Below are 24,930 nucleotides of genomic sequence, written 5' to 3'. Positions count from 1 at the left end.
CAACGTTCTTGTATTGTTTGGCTTATTACATGGATTGGTTAGGATTAACTTTCTACGCCATTCGTGCTGCAAGTCAGCTTCAAAATGAGATAGGTTTTTTCTAACAATATTACATATTCATCAGGTCCATCTTTAATACAAGTTATATGTATTAGGTTACTATTCGTGCTATATACCAACTTTTTACTAAATTCACGTTTCGTAACTTTTTATGTAGCTCCTACACTACGCTTCTAGGCATTTTCTACAGGAGGTGTTATATACAAATATTTTCACGAGCCCTGGTATACATTCCCAAATTTCATTTCTCTCACGATTCATTCTAACCTCTCTGAGATCCCTAAATCTCGTCAATCCCAAAACAGATTGTCAAAATCCTTGTCAGCCATATCCCTTCATCATACAAGTAATATTCGCACCGATTACGGGCATAATCGGCGGAATAACAACCGGAGAAATAATAACAAGCTCTGGCAAATTGAATGGGCTAACATGGTGGAAAAGGATGGTCGGTGAATTCCAACCGCCCGTTTGCAAACCGATCGCGCTCGCGCGCGTGCACGTTATTACGGCGACGTGTTCCATACCAGTTTCCAAAGTTTCAGCCGGCTGTAAAGTCCGCGTGCGGGTAATACGTACGGTCGGATCGATACTTTCCTATCTTCATCGTGCATGAAATGCGCCATATGTCCCTCGGAGCATGATCGAGTCGCCTGGCTACTTGGATGCCTCCAACTCGTCCAAAGACTCGCCTCTGAAAGTTCTCCTCGGGCCAGCCGGTCTAGTCCGCTCGATCGATTCGTCGATTCAAAACGAAGGAGCAGAGGCCCGGAAGTGACGCAGCTACCCACACGGATACAAAGGCGGAACGCCTGCAGTCAATGTGAGTAATTCCATTCACCTGCACCCGCCACTAATCGACCGACATCCCCTGCCTCTTTTGCACACCCACACCGATTATAATACCTCCGAACGTCTCGAGATCCGAACGCGAATAGTGATTAAGCTAACGATGGTCGGAGCGTATTCGTTCGTTCGTGATTTCTGTTTCGTATGCTCTGCTCGCAATGGGTGATAAGGGAGATAGTCTTTACAACGGCAGTTGTGTCATGACGCTTGGCTTTATGAGTTAGTCATTTAGGTTAAATAATTTTGTATAAGTAATCGTATAATAAGCAAGTAATTTTGGAAGTTTGTTAGTTAGACACCTTGGATATAGATGATGGTTTTACCCATTATATCTATAAACTAGACTAATTATGTTTTCCACAAACAAATTCATGACAAAAGTTCATGTAAAAGAGAAAAAACAGATGGTTTTCTAAGCACAATCTTCCTTCAGAAGCACGGAGCATTTGGCTTAAGTGCAAAATAAACGGAATGCCGCGCTCCTCATCGGTTCTTCAGTAACCCTATTGCTTTCCAGCGTATGTACACTCGCTAAGAGCCGGCCAGATCCCATTGAATAGTAACATGTACAGAAACGGTGTGTTTGGTAATGAATATTTATGCATCTTCAGTTGAAACTTAACGAGGAGAGCGAGAGAGAGAGAGAGAGAAAGAGAGAGAGAGAATCACATAGACTGATCGAGGATGCAATTTGTGCCGTTCTACTTGCCGGATTCAATCCGGATTCTTCCCAGTTGAATTCGTCTTGCTCCTGTCGAGTCTGGGAAAGAGACGACGAGATCCTTGAATTATTTAAAGAAATTTCATTTATCTGAGCTTGGTGTATCTTCAACGGATGTCCTTATCTCCGATCCTCAGTTCTTGCGAGGCCGTTTCTCTACCCTCGGTGAGGAAAGAGCGGTCGAGCTCGTGGCACGAACTATTTCCCTCGGTTTCGTCTGAATATTTCTTCGTTTTTCGTCGGCGACATTTCCTCCCGGCTCGGTAAGCGAGCCGAGCGCGACCTGCAGGGCCTGCTGCTCGAAATGCATGCATCTGGAACGACCACGCCTGGAGGGTGTCGGCGACGGGCTGCGAGACGGGAGCTAGAAAAGAGGAATTGCGCGAAGCAGGACGACGTCGTCGGCTATGACAACGACGACGACGACTCGAGAGGGCCACTTACGTTTGAATTTTAAATTCTCCCCTCTGGATGGAAGATTTTCCGCAGGCGAGGCATAGGGAGGCGGCAAAAGAAGGAGGACACCTCGGCGATGGATTAAGCTCGCCGAAGCACGAACGAGACGAAGGGGTCAAGTTGGCTCGGATGAGATCAGCATTCTGGATAGCGAACATAGACGGGTAGAACGAAAAGGACGGAAGAGACCCGAAGGAAACGACGGAGAAGAGCGTGTGCGCGAGCCACAGATCTACGAGAGAGACACTTCGCGACCTTCCGGGCCTCTGCACACCGCTCCAACCGATCCACTCTTCCCTTTTCTTCTCGCTACACTGAGAAATCGACGCCCTCCGCCTTTCATCCTCCTTATTCTCCTTCTTCTTCCTCTTTTCTCGCTTCTTCTCAATTCCGTGCTTCAGATTTTTCTCTCCTCTACAACCTTCAATTTCTCTCTCTTCTCCTGCACTTTTCTCAAAACTCAGCCTTCACGTCGCGAGCCGCGCTCGAACGATCCTCTTTTTACCCGGCATTGAAAGAGCGCAGATAAATAGGGGCGGAAATTCGTGAGATAGCTTCGACCCAATGCAGGTCCACGAAATTGCAGCCCGGGCGGCTCAATTCAATCGTGCGAGAAACTCACGCTACCGATGCTTCGCGCGAGCTTCCCAAAGATGTGTACGAAAAGTAGAGGATGGAGATCGAGGCTATACGGGAAATACGTTTACGTCTATTGGATCGTGGATTATACGGTAGACGGAGTGGATTTGATGATAAATATGTGCGACTGTGCGTGGTCGATGCGAGATGATGCGCCGGGAGGAAAGGCGCGAAACGCCGGTGAGAATGAGATTTACCGACGAAATTGGAGAAAAAAGATTACGGTGCTTTATTGTCTTCACAAGCCTGACAATAAAAGCTTCCAATCGTGTGTTTGAATTATTGAATCAGACAAATATTGCACGTTATATGTAATAAAGAGTATTCGGCAAATTATTAATCTTCTAGTTGCATTATTTTTAATTCTTATGTGATTTTATAGCGGCTATTTTCTTTATCAAATTCTACTTTTTTGAAAAATAATACTAAATAATACGAAATTTAATATACCTATTTGGACCTAATTAATTATTACGTAAATGCTATAATAACTACAATGGCGTGTAAATATTTTCTATAGCTACTACATATATTTAGGAATATTTGAAGTAAAATATCAATTATGGTTCTTTCTACTTGATTTCACCAAGAACTTAAAGGAGGAATCCTTAACCAATATCTTCCTGCCTTCGATCTCCGTATATTCCGTATATTCTACTGAATTTGTATCTTTCAGCGAGAAAATATTAATAGAGGAAAGGAGGGAAAACGAGGAAACTTAAACGGTAGTATCTCGACGATTTCATATCGAGGAGACGGGTCGAGGTTCGATGCAATCGCGCGCGAAATGCGCGCTGCGTCTGGCAGTTGGTTAAATCGCTCTAGCCCAGTGGAAAGAGAAGGAAAAAGAAAGGGAACCTATAGAACAGCATAACGATGGGAAAGAAAATCGTGAGAGCGACGTGACAAAGGGAACGAGGAAAAAGTGGCGGGACCGTCTTCTGCGTTTCAATATTTTAGAATCTTTCGCTCTCTTTTCCTTTCTCTTCTCTTAGACACGCAACAATTCTCTTCGAATATAGCGGACAGTCGTAATGTAGGTGACAATTGGAGCGTGTCAATGCTCCATTCCGAGATTTCAATAGCAGGAAAGAACCTCCCTCAGTGCACCGGTTTCTCTTTTCTATCCGAAAACCGTCTGAATTACATTATATACATCGTACGCCAGCAGTGACGTTCTCTATCTCGCTGATAAAGATTCGTCATCTCGTCTCGTGGATCTGGAGATAAGGAAATCGCAGAAAGTTCGAAAGAGAGATGTTGCTCGTCGTGAAATTTCAGAGATCCATCTCATTTTCTGAGATACAATGTCGCATGTCGTTCGCGCTCACGGATGGCGTGTACATAGGACGAAGTTTGTTTTTGCATCAATCGAACTTTATTTTTTTTAGTAAAAGCGGAGATAGGAATATCGACTATTGAAACTTGAATGTGATATTAAAAAGGAATTAAAGTTTATTCTGTAAGCCAAAGAAGAATTTTTATCTGTAGAACAATAAAAAGAAGATAGATTTTGAACATGTGGATAACGTTTCTCGAAAAGTTGAACGATTCTTACGATTGTACAAGGTATTTTATTAAGAAATCGCAAAATATCAAAGACAAACTTTAAAGGTATTTACTATAAAATCTTCATTTAGATTCTGCAAAAAATTCTTGGATCATAAACTGACGAGAACTAGTTATTCCTTAATTCTTTTATCTCAATATTATACCAATCTCTAACTAATTCCACAGACTGAGGATTTGGTCGACGATCAGATAAACGAGCCGCGGGCACTTTTCGCGCTGACCGATAAGACGAGATGCGTTTTCATTTAAAAGGATTGTTGAATTCGTATAGTTCGTCGTCGATAATTTTATAAGACGAAATGGAGGGTAAAATAGAAGACAAGGGAACTAGATACATGTTTAAGTTAAATTCAACGTCGACGAGTTTATGAGCCTTTACTTTATGTAGCATTCAGGGACCTGAAACCACCCATCGTTCAAAAAGTTTCCGAGCAGTGGCTAGTCAACTTTCACGGTGTAGTTTTCGATAGTTGCAACGACGCGTGAAACCGTCGTTTCCGTATTCTGATAGCAGTACTGCGAGGCAGATACTCGCCGTTGCTTGTTCTCAAAAGACGGTGCCTTTGAAATTTCTGTAGCCGATTAAAACCTGGCTACCCTGGCAACAAAGAGGAAAAATATTTCTTGCCTTGCGTAGAGAGCGAGATCCTTCATAAAAGACACGATATTTTCACGAGAGCTCGCATCAAGCTTGTGCTCCGCAGGGAAAACTTTTCGACATGCTTCGACGAATACGGGAATTTTTTTTAACTTTTCTGCGTTCCTTACTTGTCCGGAGTATGTGTTCGCGTCACATTTTCAGAACGTTCACTTCCGTTTCTGATGGTTCTTCAACTCTTATCTCCACTTTAGAGAAACATATTTTTTTCTTTTTAAAGCAGAAAATTATATAAAAGTAGGGAGAAAATACATTTTTCTGTAAAACGAAGAATTATTCGTGATGGAAATTTAGAAGAATAGCAAAAGACCTTATTCTAGAATATAGCTCAGAGACTCAAAAATCATGTGTCACCTAGCAATCTTTCTCATTTATGTTTCTAAAACTCAACGAGAGCTACCCAGCGACAGATTCGCCGCTTTCAACCCTCGCGACATGCTCGCGAATCCTCCTCTTTTCCACGCACAAAATCGCCGTCAATGCGACGTAAACGTTCCATCGCAATGCTCTCTCAGCTTCAGATTCCACGGGTTTATCGATCGTGGCTGCGCAATTACCAATCAAGAACCGGCAACGCGGAACTCTCCTGTGGAAATCAATCTCAGCTTTCCGCTCGACTACGCGTGGCGGACCGAACCTGCGGTGGCTTATAGACGAACTACGAGAGAAAGGGAACCGGAGAGAGAGGAAGGCGATCTTACGAGTTAGGTGGACGCGCGTTGCACGCAACTGAGAACCAACGGAAACCAAAGCGAATGGTAGAAACAGATTCGAAACTATTTCAGAGCGATCTGCGCGAACCAAGTTGCAAAGTGAAGCGACTGATGCAACTATTCAGAGCAATGGGTGCTTGGGTGCATACATGGGAGAGTTAGAGTCGGGCCACGGGATTTACCGCGCGAATTTGGAGCGCGAATTTCTCCACGCCGGAAACAACGCTACCGCGCCACCGACTTCCGAAACGTCTGATGCCCCCGCGGTTGGGATTACGTCAAACTGACATAACGTATCCGTCCGGCACGCCGACTGCATAGACTGTAGCTTCGCCAACTTCTCTAGACTTCGCCAGAGATTCTCCTTGTCCAACCTAGGGAAAAGCCTCGGGTAATTGCACCCACGCTGCGGACCCTGACCACCAACCTGAGACTAGGATTCCGACCTTCGTTAAGTCAAGACCTTGCGACTGGACTTTCGTCTACCCCGATTACTATTCACCGAACCAGAGATTCGTCTTTGCGAAGTAGTGTTCTTCGTATCGCGAATATACTCAGAGTAGGTAAAAGTGATATAGTAAGGTCATCGGATAGAGGTTAAAGTTTACAATTTTCAATGAAAATGACAAGTAGGTTATAGGTTTAAGTTCATGGCGAAGAACGACGTATTTGTTGGAGCTGCATCGTGAAGTATTTTTGGCGTATGGATACAAACAGATGAATAGCGAAGAGACGTGTCGCATTGAACGTTTACAGGAGACTCTACTACTAACTCGGAAGTTAGAAGAAACTTCTTTAGGTTTAAATATAGAGTCACTTAGTCAGCGTGTTCGGTAACAGAAATCTAATAAAAGATGCTGAATTTCTAGTCACGTATAGACGTTGACATGCAATGGTTCGACATGACAAATGGTCTCGCGCATTGACGTATAAGTCGCTTATTGAATAATTCAGTAAAAAATTAAGCGCTGTTGCATTTCGAAGATGAGAAGTTAAAGAATACATATTTAGCAACTGCCTTCCGCGGGTTCTTCGGATATTCTCTTCTAGTTACAAATTTCCAATATTACAAATTCTGACGACGTCTGTGAAGTACAATCTTCGCTTACATATTAACATTCAAGTGATTATCTCGTTAGCATTTGTTTAGACCTTTAAGCAGCGAAATGCTCTCTGTACTAAATCAAAGATTCAATAGCTATAACCGATTTTGCATTCATATAACTTCGAATGTTCGCCTACAGAAACTTCGTTTATCTTCGTACATTTCTTCTGCAGTTAAACCTAACTACAATCTTTACCCACGGAACGTCTTAAGGTAAAGACTCTTATATATCCTAAAAAGAACAATCGTCGAACAATTCCATAAAAATTGCTGGGTGCGATTTTCCCTGGGGTAGCGTTGAATCCTCCTACTCGCCGGTGGTACACGAAAGAGAAGGAGAGATTCAATGAACGATCGAAGAAGCTGGACGCGTTCCTTTGATGCGCGTGTTCACGCATGAGTAGGCAAGTCCTTCTTTTGGACCATTGCCGGTAGGCAATCAACGAGGACCATAGAAGCGGTCCTGGTCGATGCAGTAACACATACGTTCCACCCAGCAGCAATGTGCCAGCAATTTATGACAAGGTACAAGCGCAAACACGTGTACCTGTACCATACATTGGACCGACTAGACTATATAATCCCGGCTGCATGTGTGTAAATGTGTCTGTATGTATTCCTGCGTTCACTTCTGTCTACATGTGCAATGTGTACATATACACGTACATATGTATAGATATGTGTATATTCGTATGTAGTTAGACGTGTGTAGGCGAAGGCGAAGTTACGGAACCATGGCTTGCATCTGCCTTATAGGTGCCCCCTTCCCTATCCTCTTACCCTGCCACCCCCTCGTGTAAGGGTGGAGCTCACGAAGAGAAAATCCTTTGGCCAGCGAAGCTTGGATAATCGCGCCTCCGAGCTATAGTCGCGCCTCTTCGCCGGAGAGGCAAGCACGGCAGAGAGAAGACACGCTTTGCTGCAATTGCAGCGGCTGCCCATCCGCGTGGAAATCATAGCTCGCTGCGGGACTCGAAATTGTCCGGAAACGCTCGGATTCTTCTTTCACCAACGTTTGATGGTGGTGGTCGGTGATGGTGACGACGGAGGCGAGGATAAAGCAGAGAGTAGGGAGGGGGGGTTCAACTTCTTCGGGGATTTGAACGTAAAGGGGTCGCCCGTTACCATCGACAACGATCTCTCCTCTCCTTTTGTAATTCCACAAGCAGCTCGGGGCTGGCTCGTTGTTCCGCTCCGTGTCCTCCCAGCGTCGATCCGAGTAGTTCCGATCAAAATCGGATCTGGGTTAGAAAGCACCGTTGAATGACCTTGAACGAACTACAGTTGTTCCTGTCACTATGGCGACTATCCAAAGAACGATTTCGGCTATATGTGATAAGGATACCTCTTTTTAGTTCTTTTATGCTATCATCGACATATGTTTTCTGGATTACCGTACTTCTCGTTTGGTGATCTAACGGTATATTTGATTGAAAGCTTGTCCATTACGACAACTCATTAAATATTATCGATGATTTCCGTCACAGCCTGTTAGCCTTTTAATCTTTATAGTGATTATAGAATCTCACTCTTATCAGAAACTAATCATAAAATTACAGATAAACTTTTCCTCCATTTATACCAATCATTCTTACATATTTCTAATTTGAAAATATTTTTATAAATAAGCGACTCATTTGTTAAAGGTACGAACAAATATTTATGACTATTAAATAATTTAACAGCAGGACGATTAAGAAATTTTCCTGAATGCTCGATATAAAATAACCTCTTTAAGCAATTGGAACACATACTCGACTGTATTGTTTCGCGATCAAGGAGCAACGCAGCTAAGAGATAACGAGAAGACCAAAATAAGAATCATCGCTTCCTGCCCTGTTGATTGCGTCCGAGCTGCTGCTCGCGCATCGTTCACAGAAAATCCGACGATAATCCCCTTAGGGGTCAGAGACCGAGTATGAAAGTACCATATTGTGAAATCTGCCAGAGAGCAGTAATGTTCGAGGTTTGAGGTTCACAGACTCGTCCGACGTTGGATGGTATTAAATGTCATCGCGAGAGAGATTACGCGCCGCTTTGAAAGAGCGTTCATCGTCTCTCTTCCTCCGTCTCTATCCTCTTTCTTCCACTTTCCTCTCTCCTCTCTCTTTTCCACCGATTCTCTTTCTTCTCCAGAGGTACACCGCTATTTCACCTATTCCTTTTCTGGGTGTCGTCCGTTTGCTGAGACGTGCAACGCGAGTTCTTCCCTTTTTGAAGGGTGGTATTCTGGCTACCATCCCCGAACGTGGCCCAACCTCCCTTTCACTCCCCCTCGAAGCGGCGGCAACCCCCTGTGGCATCGAAGGGAGCCAGCTTTCATATCCCATTTGCCCCTATTTTTCATAAGCGATATTAGAATCTATCACCGAGACCCGGCAGGCACTCCACTGGAGAGCAGAGGGGATGAAATCGAATCGAGGGTTATACGGATTGGAGGGAGAGGTCGGATACCGTTAAAAAAGATAGAGAGGCGCCCGATTATCGGTCCGGTGGGGCACCTCGATCGCTGACGATTATCGACGCCATTCAACCACCGACGTGAATAGATCCAGCCTCGCAACAGAAAGATGCTTTCCATTCGTATTCTGTCTTGTTTCCTTGCTCGCTCTATCCCACCTTCCTGTGAGGAGCAGACGAAAGTTCAACTACAGTGTATATAGAGACTAGCAAGCTGATATTTCTTTCACCCTGACGCACAACGCTGGATTGGTACATCGATTGGAATGCTTCTGCTTAGTTTTTAGATTCGTTCTCTATATATAAGTTTGTGCTAAGAAACGTTCGTAATATTTTATATATACGTTACTCGGTAAAACTTTTATATGGCCGTTTGTTTATTTTGTATTAATTGCACTTATGTGAACTCTAGCTAGTTGAATCAACATGTCTGAATGTGAACCCCTATTATATGAACAAAAAATCATAAGTGGTATTCTATTGTACTCTGTCCATGTCTGAAAAAGACGTAAATCTACTAGATGATCGTATCATTAATTAATTCTTTCTAGTTTGAGTGAATATGAATTTGTTAAGTGTGAATAAAGAATTAGATATATCTTTATGAATTTATTCTTCACCCCTCATGCGCTAGTTTATCATTATTAATCTACGAATAAAAGGTTAATAAGTATATACCAAGTCTCAGTCAAGCATAGCTCCATATAACTTCGCTAGAACTCCATATAACTACCGAAGGAATACAATATTATTTCGAACGATTTCATTGAAGCGACTCAGACTGAATATCGTATTCATCATCCACGAATGTATAGTAAAGCCAGTAATTGATAACACCTCGTACAAATTACTGGTATTAAAAGAAAATCGTTTACGTCATCTAGCAGAAGGAAGTTCGAAACGAAAGCTAGTTTCCTTGATAGCACTGCTCGTTTCGTAACAATTTATTCTTATCGCTGCTTATCTCTCAATCTACGCTATCGCTTCACTAAGACGGAAACGTGCGGTGCCGCGCAAGACATTCAGAACGACCTTCGCTAGTTCAAAAGAAAGCGTACGATAACAGATGGTGTTATGCAAATTTCAAAGACGCCCTCAGTTCCCCCTCTTCTCTTTTTCTCTTCTTTCCTTTCCTTTTCTTCCCTTTTCTTTTTTACCCAATTCTGTTCAGCTTCTAATCGAGCTGCGATGAATTTACATTTTTCGTATTTTCCATCGCGAACGAAATTCTTTTAGTCGTTTGTACACGTGGTACGCGAGCCGGATGTAAATGCTCACCGTTTCGATTCCTGACACGCGTCCCCTTCTTTTATTCTTTATGTTAATCGTGCTTGAATAAAAGTCTGCGTAACCGACCACTGCGACCAACATATTGTTATGCGTGACGCGGTCCACTGAAATTCGAAGATACTATCGCGTTTATGAGTTTGCGAAATTTTGACTTGATAATATCGTTTCGGTAGATTGTGGAGTAAATAAATATTTTTGTGCATTCTATAAATTCTTGTGCATTTTTAAATGTGCATACTTAAATGTTCAATTAAATGACGAATCAATCGCACCGAAAAATTTTTCACCTCGCAAGAGGCGAAATATAGCTACTCTATAAAACACCTAACATTCGATCATTCTATTCTCGGGAATCACAAAGGTTGTGATTGAAAATGAAAGGTAGTGTCTTTGAGCCTATTTCAAACATGGCGTAATATTCGTATTCACGCCAAGAAATTTTCCTGGCTTCGTGGAAATTTCGATTAAGCTCTCGTTTTGTCGCGCTCGGTCCGCGAAAAACGCGCTGAAATTTCCTAGCTGACGCATCGTTGGATCGTTAAGGCTCATCGCGAGTGCAAAGCGGCGTAAGAAAGACGCGCGTTAACGTTGAATCACGCAATCACCGTCGTGATTAACGGACCGATTGATCGCGGCGTCAAATTAATGTTATTTATCTTCGACTGCACCGATGTTGGCGCATTGGCGTCGCGCGTATTACCGTAATTACTAATTATAGTTTCGAGCCGGCTCGTTAATTACCCAGTTCGCGATCCGCGCGAGTGAAACGCCAGTATTATTGACTCGCTAAACAGAGAACAGTCTCGACCATATTTTCAGCATATTTGCGCGAGCGGCGAACTTGCGTGCCACGCACACACAGGGTGCTACGAACGCGCAACGAAATTTTGCCTGCGGACGTGCGGCGTCAGCAGTCCTCTGGTGCGAGCGGAAACTCGCGTTTTAACGATCACCAGTGATCAAACAGCAATTACCGGCCCATGGGTATCGAATTATTGTATAGCGGGGAGAGCCGACTGATTCTCCCAACCCCTTCTCTCGAGAAAATCATAAATTTCACTCACCTCTGTGCCTGTTGGTCTGCTTATCGAACATCAGCATGGCATCCTCGATCTGTAATTCCAAACAAAAAGGACATGTTAATTGGCGTATTTCCTCCGATGTAAATTAATTTCACATGTACCATGAAATCGCACTAGATTCACTGAAAATCTGTCGCAAAATGAATTTTTACAGTTGCTAAATTTTCTTAAGAATAAGGTATTGCAGATACAGAAGTAGAATTTTTGGTTGATATGTGTAACAAAATGGTACATCTGACAATTAACTATGAATTAATAGTTAAATCACTTGGAAGATTCCAGGAAACCTAAAAAGTAATAAATAACAAACGTAGGAAAACATTGAAATTGTGAAAAGTGTTTTATTACCATGCTAAAATATGTATATCATTTCACAGGCACAAATTGTCACGGTTACATTTCCGCAGATTCCAGAACAAAAGAGCGTGATCGCGTTATAAACAACCATGATAAATGTACGACCTGCAAAAAGCGACAAGCGAGACGCGACAAAAACGTCAGAACTTAACGTCATAAATTAGTAGCGACCCTTTCTTGGTATTACCAAAAAAAACCCTTCTACGTGTCAGGAGCCTAAGTGGCTCGACGAAGGCGTTATGGATCGTAAACAACCCTGTAGAAATAGCGTAACAGAACTTGTGAAAGCGCGACAAATTTTGAAGAGAGGTCAGTTTTCCTGCCCGAGGAGGAAAATTAAAGTCATGCGATCCAAAAATAAATAAAAACCTATCCCCCGATTTTCTCCTCTAATGTTACCCCTGGTCGTTGCAATCTACTGTTCAATTAACTAACCATTGCCGCGCGCCGTCAACTACAAGATACAACCAATAAAATCGCCCTCGTTAAATTTCCACGCTTCAGCCTCGATCGTGCTTGCTACCCCTAGTAAAACGAAAAAATCAGACATTTCCCGGATCGAACGTTAACCTAACTACCTCGAGCGATTGGCGACGGTAGAGGGTGGGACGCAACCCCTTGGAATCGGAGATAGGATCGCTTGTATTCTTTCCGGAAGTACATGTGCGCCGTAAAGCACAGCTGGACCGAGATTTACGAAGCCCGCCGCCGAGAAAAGCATAGCAAGGGGATTGAGAATGGCGGGAGTTGTAGCAGGTTGGGGTTGTGCGGGGGTGTGTTGTCGGTAACCAAAGTGCAAAGGAGACAGAGAGAGAAGGAGAGTGAGAGAGGAAAGTACAGAAGCACAAGAGGCGGAAAGGCGAAGCGGCTAGTAGGATTTATGGGACAGGAGAAACAATAGGGATTACCTTCACCCCCTGCCACCCTTGGAGTCGGGCTCTGCTTTGTTCCTTCGCACTTCCTGCGAAAGGACCGCAAGCACGAAACGATAGAAGTGGCGGTCATGCGTTGCTACCAGCAGTAGCACGTGAGAACAGACTCGAATTATTCGGACAGAAGAGAGGATGGACGGTGCGCGCAATAGAATCAAAGGCGGCGGAGAATGTAGAGAGGATGGGCTAAAAACTGTAGTACAAGCGGCGTCGTGGAGGCGGGAGTACATATTAGATTATGCGATTAACACTCGATGGACTTCGTTGGCGAAGAGACAGTTTCGTCCCGTTTGCATCTGTCAACGTAACGTAATTCGGTTTACCGGTTTACATAATACCCTCCACGGCGAAAGTAACATCGGAGAGGCGTGTCGGCGACCGGATAAGGTCGCGTTGATTTAGGACGCCGCAGAAAAATGTTGGTCAGTTGAGGTAAAAGAAAGCGGAGGATGATCGATCTTGCCGTCCTTCCTCGTTCGAATCTCGGATGGGAAAAATGAAAAAATGTTGAAAAAATTTATGCGCTATTGCTTTTATTATTGCGTGTTTTGGTAATAATTGCAAAATATTCGAAGCTGGCTCCGTGAACATAGCACTAGAATTCCTTTAATTTTTATAGCATTGAAGCGAGAAATTACATACACTAACAATCGTTCTTTCATATTTTCCTCATACTTATGAAATTTTGTGATAATAAAAAAAGGCGATTATGAGTGTGTATGTTGAAAATAACTGTGCTTGCTCTTTAATAATGAGAGCACATGTTAGAGGCATGGAATAACATTTTATTCTAACACGTGGCCTCTTCAAAATTGTCATATTTACAGCGTAAGAAAGATTGATACTAAAACATCCATCCACGCTATCGTCCGGATTTAAGACCTGGCTGTTCTCGACACAGGGATTTGTTTGAATATCGTTAACTGTTTCGCAGACACGACAGGGGAACCGGAGGTTGTAAGCCAAAAACGCTTGGACCAACAGATTGTTGTTCGTTGCTTCTAACAAAAGAGCAGTCGAATATGAGATTCGCAGACGCAGCAACGCGGCGCTGCGTCTTCAATGAAGAATGACTCAAAGCGTGATTGTTTTATCGTGGGATCTGCGCCTTTTTTCTTTCTTTTCGAGAAGAAAAAGGGTAACAGCGGCGAATCGATACTTCAAAGACGTGGGGAATGTGTCCAAAGCACCGGGACATACCTCGGAGATGGTGATTATTCATCGAAATAATCCACATTCTGTTGCTTTGAAAGTCACGAGACATGCCAAAGAATTGAGTATCTTAGACGACATTCGTCCCGTTTTTTACTTTCAAAAGAACAAGTAATATTATACGACAAAAGAAAGGACGATGATTGAAAAAGAAAGATAGAAGGAAAAAAGAAAGAGACGGAATGAAGCTTTTAAAAAAACAGAAGAGGCATCACAGCGTAAGGAAAGACTGACACTAGGGACGTCTCGCTATTGCCAAGTCTTTACCTTCTTCGCTGTTTTTCACAAAGTGCACGTCTTTCCATTATTTCTCTTCTTGTTTTTCGCCTAACGCATCTTTGCTGCAGCACACAGTGCGCTTCTGCCAGGTAAATCAAAGTCTGAACATTCCTCATTTGGTGATCCTGGATTCGTTCGATAGATCTCTTCTTCTTTGGCGGCATGGAATGTGGTTTCAATAAAAATTTAGCACGATATGATTTTGCGTAGGAATTTAAAGCACCTACTCGAAATCGTATTCGACAATATATTCGGAGAAGAGTTTAGAGAGAATGACTCATGGGCTTGACTTACGTTACAGGTAAAAATAGATGTTTAAATAATCGATAGGCGTGGGACGCGAAGCGAGGGCGAAACACGAAAAGGGGATGATTCGATCTCCCTGAAGTAGAAACAGTAATACAATTCAATTTGATGAAAGCCGAGATATTGAAGCGCGAGTGAAAAACGAAAGGTTAGGTTAAGACAAATGGTATAAACGTGGAATGACGAATGTCCATAGCACAGCCTTACATGATCTACTACATTAACAACCAAATTAATTTACACGAAGTGCATAATAAAATAAAAATACAAAAACTGTATTCAGCAAGCTCTTAAATCATCATATTCAAAAGTAATAATTTTCATACAAAGTATCTCTATTATTTCTTTCTTCTTTTTCGTTAAAATATCACCAAATAGTATGTATGAAACCAAAATGTTAAAAGAATCAACAATTTTACGGTGTCGCTGAAACCTTTTTATACGTGTAATTAAAAACAAACACTCGAAATGAAAATGAAACAATATAAATTCTTAAAACATTCCTCGGCCTCGGGTTGATCTCTTTGATCATTCCAATATCTGGTTGGTCGCTCGGTGTTCCGTTAAAGACAGAAGATTGTACCACATTTCCCGGCACGGAATTATTTCAACTTTTCTACTCTTTTGCCTCTTGCTAGTCCGCGTAATATCCTTAGGGCAAGAATGGCAAAACCCTTTCCGATATACTTTGATGTCCTCGAGTTGTTCAACGGAATCACCCTCTGGCTTTGACTCGTTGAATCGATATTAATCTTCCTCTCAGATTGTTCTTCACGATTTTCTCGTCGTGCCTCCACGCTCAAGTTATTGCTTTCTCGTTTAAGCTACGATTATAGGAAACATTTCCTTGATTCTACTTTTCGATGGATTTAGCGGCCAGTCAATTATATGAGATATCGTCGAAAATATTTCGCTACTGATATTTTAGAAAATTAATTATCGAGCAATCATTAGAATGGACGTTACTCACTCGTGAAAATGTATTTAAACCAGAAACCAGAGATATTAATTTTCATTCAGTTCAACGCGCAAAATTTCTATACACATTTATAAAATACAGGTATGAAAATATAATTTTTTATATTGAAAGCTAATCGAGATACGTATGAACTTTAACAATGATTACACTCTCGTCCAATAGGTTTTTCTCATGAAATTTTATCGCAATATCAGTTGAATTGAATACAATAATGAAGAATTAAGCCAACTAACAGTTATATACGAAAAACCAATAACACTGTGATTGATTTCAAGATTGAAATTTGCGAACTTTACGAATTTGACTTTTTCTAGTGCTGAAGTGGGTGTATATTGTATCTGATAGACATCGATGAATATCGTTATTCTCGATATTCAATTAAAAACATATTTTTTATCAATATCTGAAAAACTATTGGAATTAGAGGAATTGTATAAACAATATAAATACTATTTATTATACAAATGTAAATATTCTGGAAGTTGTAAGCCAATTTCCTATAATTTATTCTACAAAGGCAATTTTATTCATTTAAGTCGCTCTTCTACAAACGGCGAACAAATTAATAACCTGGAATAATGTGTAATGCAATTCGAAGCGTCGTTGTAATTTCTGCCGAGCTTCCATGTTCCACACGGTTGATCTACAAACGAACAATACCGAAAGGTTGTAGAAGGAACAAGCGGAGAAAGACGCGAAGCAGGGTTGTTGTCCCTGAGGAGCAATCGACTTCTGGTGAGTGGGCGAGGTGTACCTTATTACAAGTTCGATTCTAGTGGTGTTACAGCTCTCGGTGGGCCGTGTTGTAGATTGCTGTCTTACGAGTCCTGCCCTTTCTACCACCAGCAGCCGATCCCTTTTCGCAACACGCACACACATATTCACACACCTCGTATCATTTCCCGCGACAGTTTTCCTCTCCCCGTCGCTCCAACTGGCTCTCTTGTTTGGCGAACTAATTTAAAAGGGCGTCCGGAACTGGGTCAAGAGTGTACCCTTTACGCGGACTTTTTGCATTTTGCTGCTCTGACATTTGTCACAAAGTTCTTGGGTGTAGAGCACCGTGGAAACCGGTGACCTCCAATTACGGGCGCGTAGCCAACGATGTCATCGAGAATTATACGTTTCGAAAAATAAGAGATACTGTCGAAGACAAAGGGAATTCAAATTTTACGATATTTACATAACGTTAAATACACGTTAAGTATTATCGATTTGACGTAGTTTGTGGTGGGTATGAATAACTGGTCGTGTTATCCTTCGTCACACAAAATTCATATAAAACCTTGTAGAGTTAAGAATTTTGAACAAATTTTACTTGAAATATCTTTCAATATATTGTATTTTCATTCTTACATTAGCATTTTTTTATATTACTTTCACGAGAAATGTCAGGGGTGGAATAATACTCAAGTAAGTAGAAATAAACAGTCTATGATCAGACATATTGTACTGTGCTAATAACTGTACTTCCTAGCAAGATGCAGGGAAATTTGTTGTTTACATGAAATTATATAAATGTTTACAGAAATTCGGAGATACCAAAACTATGATATTAGCTCGTGAATTCCATTTTATGTGTCTAGTGCTTGAGAAATCCTTTACATGGGTGATATCACTATTGGTTGATTTAAAATACAAGTGACGGTCATCATAACAGTTCACATATTTACAAAACTTACTTCTTTGCTTTCTCTGAAAATATCTTTACTTTCTACAGAAATAATAAATTCAATTTTGAAAGTAGAAATACTCCAACATGGACAGTGATATTCATACTCGCATTGTGCGTCGTTGACGCATTACGACCCTGACGCGACGGCCGAAATCGTTTCCATTTAAATCCCTGACGTTCAAGAAGCCGATGAGTAGACGGAATAATCTAATGCGATAATCGATTCCCGCAGGAAGACCGTAATTGCATTTACGGAGACGAACGGAACATTCTAAAATAAACAGCGTTGATGGAGGATCGCGTACGAGCTCGCCCTACCGTCTCGTGAAAGGTTTCCCACTCCTTTCTTTTTTCTTTTGTTCGTTTTTCTTCTCCCCTCCCCCCACCGTATCGCCAGCTCGTAAAACGACGTGGATTTAAACGAAACTATACCGATTTACCCCTCCGGTAACAGAAGCGCCGCTACACAAGCAGCTCTAGGATTTCCAGAGAATGCCCTCATTCCTTCCACTCTCTCTTTTTCATCCTCTTCCTTTCCTGTTCGCTCATTTCCTGTTTCGTTCACTTTCTCCTTTCTTTCTTGCCCCCTTATCTTGGTGCTCCCTTTACGGACGATCGAGGGTAAAAGCGAGCCAGCAACCAGGGACTTCGATGAGTTTCTCCTTTTTATTCCAGCCATTTCGCGTCCCACGTCGCGTTCTATCGCAACCAACACCCCTCTGTCCCTACAGATTCAGTATGCAGCGAGCTGTATTAAATCTTCGTCGTTCAAAATATTTCGACTTCCCGCTTCGAGCCTCGTCTCTGATTCCAACGCGCGTTGCATCCACGAGGAAGCTCGTCGACGAGCTGTTCATTCGGACACAATGGTTCTAAAAGTATATCTGCGATTGTTAGGTAATAGTACTCCTTCAGTGTAACACGTAACGGTTGTTCCATTTAGGATGACAGTGGTTTATTTAGTTTTACTAGCAAACTATATGTCACGTACAAAACTTTATAGAAAATTTGGTGCTGTAACTTTTCTAATTAGATTTTGGTCTCAATAAAATAGTGCAAAAGGAAATATAAAAATGTGATTCTAGTTTGTACTAGATAAATTGATAATTATAAGTATCTATTCCCTTAAATTCGGGAAATTAATTTCAGAGGAAAAACACTTATCAAACCGTGCGCAATTATTTTACGGAATATCAAAGTTTGGTATCTGGAGGCAACTAGCATGGAGTAATGTCACGACAAAGTTAATTCTGTATTTTCGAAATTGTCCCTTAGCGGCAGCCTGAGACCACGAATGTTACGATGAGTCAGGACATGACAATGAATAATTCCGTGCAGAACACCAGTCGCAACGACTCTCGCGCACAATCAAGCGAATTCGGTTAGCGACACACTTTTAATGTGACTCGTTGATGAAGCGAGAATTTCTCTGTCAGCTTCTCTTTTCTCAGGATTATCCGAAACGCTGTTAGATGCTAATAGAATAAGGTCCAGACTAAACGAAATACCAACAAGTTATACTGTGTACAAGACTAACTTTGAGTATAGTTAAATATCAACTTTCTCATACATACGGCGACAGATTTGTTTTCGAAAAATGATGTAGACATACACGTATATTTTCGAGTGTTAATTCACAGTTCGATTCAATTCCAAATTCAGTAACGTTTGTATAATTTTTTGTCGTAAGTTTTATCTTTGTTCGCGGTTCTTGGTTAAGAATCGTATTTCTCTTTTCGTAGCATTCGAAGATTCGCTTACGATCTCCCGTCAGTCTTCATCAGATCTTTTATCCCTCGGAGGAAGTTCGAAGATCGGGAAGGTTATTTACGTTACCTTGTTCAATTAGGCGCAGCCTTTGGAGGCCATTAGCGTTAATTGAATAAAGTTTTCATCGAGGTACCATTAAATTAATACTGGTGCAATTAATATCGGCGGACCAAGTGTTTTCGTTTGCTTCAACGAAAATCTCGCGTATTTCGGTAACCCATTTCGAAATTACCCCTCTCGTTAATTCGAGTACACAGATTTTACAATTTTTCGCCTACCATCGAGTTTCGCCGACTTATTTATCGACAAATGTGCAAATACACAACCAACGAATCACCTCCATTTTTTATTCGTCCTCATTTCGGCAAGGTTATACAAGACTGGTGTTTAATTAAACACAATCGATCGTTCCACAGCAATGGACCTCCTTGATTCATAAATGCCTTTTCTTACTTCCAGTATTTTTTCTTTCTATCCCTGTAAATCGTTCATATTAATTATAATTCGCTGGTACAATTCGATTGATTGAACGAAATAATAGAGTTGCAGGTGAAATTGTCGACTCGTTCAATTACGCGCGGCGAAAAGGCTAAATATCGCACGACGAATTTGTTTGGACGTAGTGCCGAGTTCCCTCCCATTTCCCTCTTTAACCATACATATATGTATATATGTATATATATTTTTCTTTCACTGTCGGTAATAATTAGAAATAATAATTATCGGTCGATGAAAGAACTCGGCATGTAAGTCGGGACCGAACCGAGCTCGAAATAATAATAGTCGTGGCTATAATAGGGAAAAGCAGCGGTCGGATTAATTTGAGAACCGCGCCAATTAGAATTTTTCCGATCGCGTCGGTAAAAACATAATAATCGTGAAATATACGACAAGGAAATAAAAACAATGTAAGCTGGTAACGCGGTTTTAATGAAATATACAGCGACTTCCTGATAAACTGCTATTTCGTTAAATTATTTCCCTCTTTGCCTGCTTCTCATTTTAAGAAAAAATGTACATGTGACTAAATTAACCAACATTTTTCCACTGAGAAAAGATACAAACAAACATGAAATAATAATTAAACCAAATAGAGATTAGATTGAAAATTTCATTTGAAAACCACAGGTGAACAACACGATATAAATCATATTTTCTATCTTTCATAGGAGATCAATTTTTATATTCGGCGGTGTCACTCAATTCCGCATCGAAGCTACTTTTTTTGTTTGACTTGGGAATTATATACGTGTTTTCGTCATCCTTTCGAATATTCGTAAAATATAATATTAAGAATGTTAATTACACAAAGCTGTATTAATTAAGTTAAACTAAAATAACATTAATTTCCTATTTTCAAAGGGCTTATATCTTCAAATCTCTTTTGATTTAGATTATTCTCTTCTTTAACAGTTTCATATCCTTTCAGTCACTGAGTGACATAACAGTTAGAAAATTGAAAAAAATGTCATTTTCCTGTTGTTTTCATTTAACAACTCTCATAATATCTAACCCAACTTCGCGTACATGTAGCATATTTTCCAGAAAAACACAGAATGAAGGACAAGATACACGTACATATGTATATAGTATGCATGTATTATATGTAGCGTGGATTCCTTTTCACCGGTGCGTTGCGACGCTTTAATTCTCCTCCTCAAATACGTTCGCCAAACATCTCGCACGAGCTTGAAAAAACGCGGAGCTCGCGTATCCGCACCGCGACCGACGCGCAGGGGAACGAAAATTCGTCTAGTTGCGGCGTGCATTTCAGAATTAAATAGAAACGAGCCGAGGAATCTCGACTCGGTACGGTGATTCTTCCTCTTTCGCCGTCACGGAAAAAGGTCAAAAAGGGAACTAGGAGGAGTAGGAAATACAGAAGAAAAAGGATAAATAAAAAAAGGGGGAGCCGGAGAGGGTGGAACGTAGATGGAGGGCGTCTGGCCACGTTAGGCAGAGAGTATAAGCGCATCTCACATAATTTTCCGCAAAAGTTTCCGGCGCTCCGTGCAGGCATCGTTCAGCTTAAATTCATTTTTGAGCACCAAGCTCAGAGGCTCGGGTTTCCACATCTGCGTACGGAACTGGTTTCGTTTCTGCTCCGACTCGTGTCTCGTTCTTCCCCATTTCGTTTCGTTTCGTTTCACTCGCTCATTCACTCTCTCTCTCTCTCTCTTTCTCCCTCTCTCTCTCTCTCCTTACTCCGCTCATGTCCTTCATTCCTCCTCCGCCGACTTCATCGGCCGCGACTTAAGAGGTAAACTACACAATTTCGCAAAGCTTTTTCATCGGAACACGATTCTTTTTTTCTCCATTGGCAAACGGAAAATAAGAGATTCGAACACCACCAGCTCTGGTTACCCGCGAGCGAAATCCACCCATTAAAGTTTCTAAGGAATCACCGATGCAATCTGCACGTTCGATAATTGTTCGAAGTATACACTTTCCCGGAATGATTTCGGTGATTCAGTGGATTTTCCGGTAAGTGGAATGGATTAGATATATTTTAATACGGATCGAACGGAGGTTGAATTTTGAAACGACGAAGATGGAATTTTGATCACATTTTTATGTCACGAATCGTCTTTATTCAGAGATAAATATTGGATAGATATTAGGATAATGATACTTTTTTTTTTACCGCAGGCAACTCTTCTTCGGTCAAGAAATGCATTTATACATATAAACTCTCTCAAATTTACTATGACTTCAAGAGTAATTTTTCATCAACATATTGAAACCTTTATACGTATATATATTTAGGATAACAAATACAATAATAACATACAATTTCAATTCGCTGTTCAATTCAAATCACGTCCGCTGGTCGACAAACATCGGACGTTGCTTTCGTAGATCTTCAAAAGACCGCCGGAATCGTTTAGACAGGCCATAGCTCGCTAATTCCAACAACAACGTTTCCTCGCGCGAAGTTTTCCCGACAGTTCTACGTTTCCTGCGAACATTTCGACGAATAATGATGCGGAATGACGAAGAGCAGAGGCGCGGAACAAGGCAGTGGTGAGTAAAGAACTTAAGTAGCTCGCAAAGAGACGCAAACGCAGGAGGGTTGATCCGTTTATTCAGCGGCTCGTAAGCCGGTTCCAGCTTCTTCGTCGGCTCGAAGAGAACGCGGGGTAAACTTTCACGGAAAATTCGATGTTGCGAGCAAACAACCCGCCGTTGCCAGGACTATCAATACACGTCGTGGCTGTCGTTCGATGCGGGATCGATAGCCTGACACCGTTGTTCTGGGAATAAGAAGTCCCCTAGCTGCAACACCTAGTGCCGATCGGATGCTTTTTCTCGCGAGGATTACTTTCTCTTCGAGGAAAGAAAAAGAACGAATCCAGCGAGTGAAACACCAAGTAGAAAGAAAAAAGGATGATGGAGAGAATGGAACACTCGTTTGGGCGTTGTTGGAACGAAGCTCGCCGAATCGTCGGCGCACCAACGTTCCAGAGGGTAATCAAGCCTTGACTAATTATTCTAACGCAATTCTGAAAGTTTATACGAGCGCTTGAAACCATAGTCGTACGAGTTACTGCTGAATAAACGTATCTCCGCTTACTTCGTTTTCTTCAACCTGCAAAATGGATTTCTCGTGATACCTGTGTTATGCACAGGGGATAGGTGATTAAAGAACACTCGTGTTGAAATTGTCTGATTAGATCGAAAAGAGTACTCGACCAATTTAATTGGACAGAAACAAAACTTTTGATCACAGATTTCGTTCCTTTCTATTTAGAAATTCTTCGATTGTTAAGAATGCACAGTGAATCGTATATTTTCGGAAGTTAGATTTTCCGTCTCGAATCCATCGTTAAAGAAACGACTTAATGTAAGCAAGGGGAACGCGACGTTGCGTGATTAGGTGACAGGAAGATTGTCAACCAGAACGCAGAGATTTAATATCGTAGCCAGACGGATTCTTCAGAAAACGAGGGTAGCCTTGCTCATATTTCAGGACTTGATACATTAGATACAGAATTGTGTAACGAGCCAGCGGTGTCTCTGTCGCACAGCTGACACCTAGTCATCCGCATTACCATATTCTCTGACGGCAATTGCTACAAGACCAGAGTATTCCTTTTAACGTAAGCGATCGATCGTTGTAATTTTAATAGATAACCAACACACCAAATCCATTAATATTAACCATTTATCACGAACGACCAACTGTTACTTCGAAGCAAACACTTTTAACCAAAATATTCCTGCGTATATTCAATATTTCTATTAAAAGTAACAAATTTTAAATAAATAATTAAAATATATCCAAAGAACCAAAAGTCACGCAGAAACAAGGATTGGAAGCGTTAGAAAGAATTTACCAATGAATAATCGTAGTTTGAACAAAACGCAAGAATTTTTACGATTGTGCAGAGCGTAGAACAACCATGCACCAGCCTCGTGACTGAAAGGAGAAAAGAAAAGCACAACGAAAAGATATATGATACCCTTCGTCGTCCGTATATTAATCAGCCTTTTAGTTCCGTGCGAGATCTCCAGGCGTTTCGCGTAATTTCCGCGTTTCCGACCAATATCTTGTTGCTGGCGTGCGCATAAATAAAAATGGGACCGGTTGCTCACGGAGTACGAAGAATGGTTTATTTATTGACAAAGACCCATTTGAGAAACGCGACCTCTCCTGAAACGCCACGTTCTTCTCTACCCTTTCTCTGTCGAGGCCGTTTTATACGGCTAGATAGCAAGTTCGTGACCCACGACGTGCCAGGCACGAGCACAACCATCGCCAACACGCGGCATCAGCCTGCTGTCTTATGTATTGCGCTCCATCCTAACCTAATGATGTGCCCTGGAATTTCGCTAAACTCGTTCACGAAGGTTCTGCACTGTCTTTTCTCTTATTTTTATTTTTGCTTTCGAATATAAAAAGACTGGTATACTATCCTCCTTAAATAAAAGTTAAATAAAAGTTTTTGCTGCTTGGCTAGCGCTTATCTATTTTTAAGGACATGTTAAAACATTGAAGCTTCAACTTTTAGTTTCGAAGTTAATGAGATAAGTGCGAACAAATAATAAAATTTCAGTTTTTCGGGTGTTTCGAAATGGTAGAGCAATGACAACACAAACTTCTTTGAAATTTACGCGAGTGTACGTTGTGTAGGTTGATGTGAAGATTACGCGATTGTACATTACCCAATTATAATACATGTAGAAAATCCAAAACGCAATTAACGGTAACCTTATTAATTAATATTGCAACTATTATCTCGCGCAACTGTAATTATTATCCTTATTCTCCAGCGCTTATCCTTATTAGGTATGGAACGAATATTGGAATTAATTGGTATTTATAATTGATGGAGATTACGTGGTGTTAATTTGAATGAAGGTTTTAAACGTTCATTACGAAATGGAGCAATTTTGCGAATGATTTCTATTCATCAGTAAGATACTATCACTGACAGTCTCGTGACTTATATCACTGAACGGTGAAGAATAATATAATTGAAACGATTTGGCATGCCATTCATGTCGCATCAATTACAGTGAAAGGACAAATAATAAATTTTTCAGTCAACCAAGATTGTAGGTACTTCAAAAATATGGATAAATCGAGTAAAAGATAACTAAATCGCATCTTCCCAGCTACCTATGATCCAACCTAGTCGTTCGAACTAATCGAAAGCGTGTTTACATTTCCATAAACCTTGTTCTGTCTTCCACGAATTTTTACGGTATTGTACGCGCGATATCGGCATCACGTGATGTCCAGAAGTTCTACAGAACGTTTGATTTCGTGCACCGCCCCGTAACAGCCCTATCTTTTCCTCGTACGGTCGCA

The 24,930-nt window shown here is 41.3% G+C and overlaps 1 protein-coding gene across 8 annotated transcripts in view; it reads right to left on the bottom strand.

Annotated features, from left to right (window-relative positions):
- Nucleotides 1-24,930, bottom strand: part of LOC117215078 (RNA-binding protein Musashi homolog Rbp6) — a 761,999-nt gene that overhangs the window by 118,640 nt on the left and 618,429 nt on the right. For all 8 annotated transcript variants that reach the window (XM_033461509.1, XM_033461508.1, XM_033461502.1 and 5 more), the window contains one exon: nt 11,588-11,636. In XM_033461509.1, coding sequence (XP_033317400.1) covers nt 11,588-11,636 — 49 coding nt within the window. The remainder of the gene's footprint in view (nt 1-11,587; nt 11,637-24,930) is intronic.

Source organism: Bombus bifarius, unplaced genomic scaffold (genome assembly GCF_011952205.1).
Source record: "Bombus bifarius isolate JDL3187 unplaced genomic scaffold, Bbif_JDL3187 scf7180000009343, whole genome shotgun sequence".
NCBI lineage: Eukaryota > Metazoa > Arthropoda > Insecta > Hymenoptera > Apidae > Bombus > Bombus bifarius.
This window is presented reverse-complemented; position numbering and strand designations above follow the sequence as displayed.